This window comes from Mus caroli, chromosome 15, assembly GCF_900094665.2.
Source record: "Mus caroli chromosome 15, CAROLI_EIJ_v1.1, whole genome shotgun sequence".
In the NCBI taxonomy this organism is placed as follows: domain Eukaryota; kingdom Metazoa; phylum Chordata; class Mammalia; order Rodentia; family Muridae; genus Mus; species Mus caroli.
In genome coordinates, this window is record NC_034584.1 from 52,334,279 (window position 1) to 52,338,052 (window position 3,774).

The window sequence follows — 3,774 nt, forward strand, 5'->3', positions numbered from 1 at the left end:
AAAAAAAACCAAAAAAAAAAAAAAAAAAAAAAAAAAAGACCTGCCTGACACTTCCCCGGGAGCATCAGCAACCATTTCCCCTAAGAGCTGCCAAATTTGTCCCCAGCCACCCATCCTCTGTTAACTCACCTCCTACAATGACGATCTGTTCCCCCAGTACCACTGCAGGGGCACACACATTCTTGATCATCCTTGTCTCCATTTTGTACCAGGTGTTCCTGGAAATGTGGTAAACCTGATGGGGAAAACAGAATCATGGCAACAAAATTTCCAGTTAGCTTCCTTAAAAGAGAAAAGAGGTACTTGTCTGTTACAGTTTTTCTTTAGAGAGAGAGAGAGAGAGAGAGAGAGAGAGAGAGAGAGAGAGAGAGAGTGTGTGTGTGTGTGTGGTGTAGATGCCTCAGCTCAGGTGTGAAGGGCAGAGCATGGCTTTCGGGTTTTGGTTCTCCTCTTCCACCATGTGCGTTCCTGGGTTTTAACATCAGTCCTGTGACAAGAGTCATCACCTGCTAAGCCATCTCACTGGCCCAAGTTGTCATTTAGAGGGTGAATCAGAAATGAATTTTTTCCTTTTCTTTTCATGTTTTAAATCGTGGGTATTACTATCAGCAAATGAACTATTGCTGGTAGAAAGAAGAAGTTAGTCAGGTGACCCCGTGAGACCAATGGAGGTATTTCCATTGAATGGACTAAGAGTCCTGCACTGGGAAGACACTAACCTTCCCTTCTTGGGATATTTTATTCTTTTAATGAGAAATGGAAGAGGTTGGATATTTAGGAAACCGATTATTTTTCTAATAATTTTATTTGTAGCTCATGTTTATATTTCTAAATGTTCCTGTGTAGTTGAGAGGGTCAGAGAACCAAGAATAAGTTTGAAGCTATCTAAGGAAGGCTTTGGAACAGTTTATGCCTGAGAGGAATTAGAGGTTTTGGGAAAGAAGAGAAGCAAAAGAAGAAGAAGGGGGAGGGGGAGAAGGAGGAGGAGGTGGAGAAGGAGGTGGAGGAGGAGGAGAGGAAGAAGAGGAAGAGGAGGAAGAAGAAGAAGAAGAAGAAGAAGAAGAAGAAGAAGAAGAAGAAGAAGAAGAAGAAGAAGAAGAAGAAGAAGAAGAAGAAGAAGAAGAAGAAGAAGAAGAAGAAGAAGAAGAAGAAGAAGAAGAAGAAGAAGAAGAAGAAATCAAAGAGGAGAAGGCAGGCTTATTAGCCATCCTCTGAAATGTGGATTGAATAGGATTCCCTCTTTTGTTGATTTCCTAGGATAAAATTCAAATATGAAATGTACACTAAATAGTAATAAGAAAAACTTAGCATAAGAGATAAAGGATGGATTCCACACAAGAAAAGAAGAAACAAAAACTATTAGTTTACAGAGGAAAATGTCATAGTAGTTGTCACTGAAACTTTTTTGCATATAAAATATAATTTCTAGCTTTATCAAAGACCTTATTCTTTCCATTAGATAAAAAATTGGAGGCTGAGTATGTAAGGCACTTGGTAGAGTGTATGTATGTATGTATGTATGTATGTATGTATGTATGTATGTTTGTATGTATGTGCTGATACCAGAACCACATAAGCAGGGTATGGTTGGTGTCACCTGTAATCCTAACACTCAAGAGGTGGAGGCAGGAGGATCAAGGTTATCCTTGGCTACATAGGGAATTCAAGGTCAGCCTGGGCTACATGAGACTTTGTTTTTAAAATAATAAGTAGGGTCTGGAGAGGTGGCTCAGTGCTTAAGAGAGCTGGCTGCTCTTCTAGAGGTCCTGGGTTCAATTCTGAGCAACTCACATGGTGGCTCACAAGTGTCTTTAATTCCAGTTCCAGAGAATCAGATGCCCTCTTCTGGTCCCTAGAGACACTGAATGCATGGGATACACTTGGTATATATATAAGCAGGGAAAGCACACATAAAGATAAATACATCTTTTAAAACAAATACATTAGCAGCAAGAAGAATTTGACATTCATATTTTATCAGGCTCAGAGGAGCTCAGTGATTTGCCCAAGGCTACACAGCCAGACTGTGTGGAAATGGTAATTTCTGCTTCAATCCAGAGGCCATGTTCTTGATGACTAATGTCATGGATCTGTTGAGGGAGTATGGGCCTTTCCTGATAGTTTAAACATTATTACTGTTGTGATTTGCATGTGTACATTTGTGGAATGGCATGTGTGGAGGTGGAGGATCAGAAGATCAAGGTCACCCTGGGCTACTCAGGGAGTTCGAGGTCAGCCTGGGCTACACAGGGATTCTGTGGAGTCTATTCTCTCTGTCCACTTTTATGTGGGTTTGGGGGGCCAAACTCAGTTCTCAAGGCTTTCATGGAAAGTCCCTTTGCCTGCATCCGTCTTACAGTGCCCTGATGGGTGTTTTTAAGACCCAGGTCCCCTTGGGATCTACATGGTTCCTTCTTGCTGTTGAGGTCTGAAGGAGGCTGAGTTTAGTCACAGTGGCAGGGAAGCTCCTTTGTGTCATCTGAAAACACATCGGTGACACTTCTTGAGAAGTGGGATCCACGGAAGAAATGCAAATGCTGCTAGCATTTTACTCAAGTGAGTGATTTCCTCCTGGCCCTCTGTTCCCTCAGCTTTGTGTGGCTGTGGCAAGATAACTATGAAATGATCCTGCCATTATATATGAGATCTGTATTGTCATCCGGCAGTAGAGGCCGAGCAAAGGCCAGGTAGAAAGGGACCATACACATTTACCCCATGTAGTGTCACCATTGAAAGACCACGCTGGAAAGAACAGACCCATCAGATGGAGAAAACTCTGCCTCTGTCTGAATTTCTATCCTTCTCCATCCAGTGACCCTCGGTACTCATTTTAAACTCTGCTTAAGTGAGTCAAATGTCCACTTCAGAGCTAATGCCAGGCAGTAAAGACAAGCCTGGGAATGAACACTTTCACCCGTTCCTGGCTTCCTTCAGTTAGAACACAAAAGGGGATCACTCACGGGTTTGTATTTATTTGACTTTGTTTTAGTTTTGCATTTATTCCTAGGACGTTGGTGACAATTTTGTAGTGTGAAGTCACCAGCATAATTTGTTGATTCTCTTACGAAAAACAGCCAGAGACGGTGGGGCATGGGGGGCGGGGTTCTAGCTTTCCACACATGCGTGTTGGTGGATCTCTCGAGTCTTTTCCAGCTCACGTCAATGTGTGGGACTGAGAATGGCACTGCTGGAGAGTGAGGCTCTTTCTAGATGGTCAGCAGGAGTGTGGGCTGCAAGAAAGATGGGAGGGGAAGTAACCTTCAGCGGCTCTGATAGTGTGTAAGCCATTGCCATTCTTTGACTGGAATTCTGGGAGAAACTCCTGGCACTTCTCCAGTCCCTCTTCTCCAAGCATAGAGGGAACTAAAAATGCAAATCTGATTGCTTCCCCACCACACACAAGAAACGCTTCAATGCTCTCTTTGCCCATACTGTCAGGTCATCACCTCAGCTTCTTGACAAGACTGACAAAGTCCAGCTGTAACATATTCACCTCCACCAGCCCTTCTGGAATGTTCCAGAATCTTGATGGGAGGAGCTTGGAGGCAGCATCTGGGTGGAGGAGGTTGCTGGGGATGATGAAGATTACACAGGGGCTAGCACCTGTTCTCCTCAGCGACTGTCCGGCATACAGCCTTCCTCCTCCTTGCTCTGCATGGCAACCATGTGCCATGCTCTTAGCTCCCCAGGCAGTGGGCTGGGTCTCCCTTCTTCCTTCCTTCCTTCCTTCCTTCCTTCCTTCCTTCCTTCCTTCCTTCCTTCCTTCCTTCCTTC

At 43.9% G+C, this 3,774-nt stretch overlaps 1 protein-coding gene across 1 annotated transcript in view; it reads right to left on the bottom strand.

Annotated features, from left to right (window-relative positions):
* Positions 1–3,774, bottom strand: part of Klhl38 (kelch like family member 38) — an 11,035-nt gene that overhangs the window by 3,027 nt on the left and 4,234 nt on the right. The window contains exon 3 of the mRNA XM_021184291.2: positions 130–235. Coding sequence (XP_021039950.1) covers positions 130–235 — 106 coding nt within the window. The remainder of the gene's footprint in view (positions 1–129; positions 236–3,774) is intronic.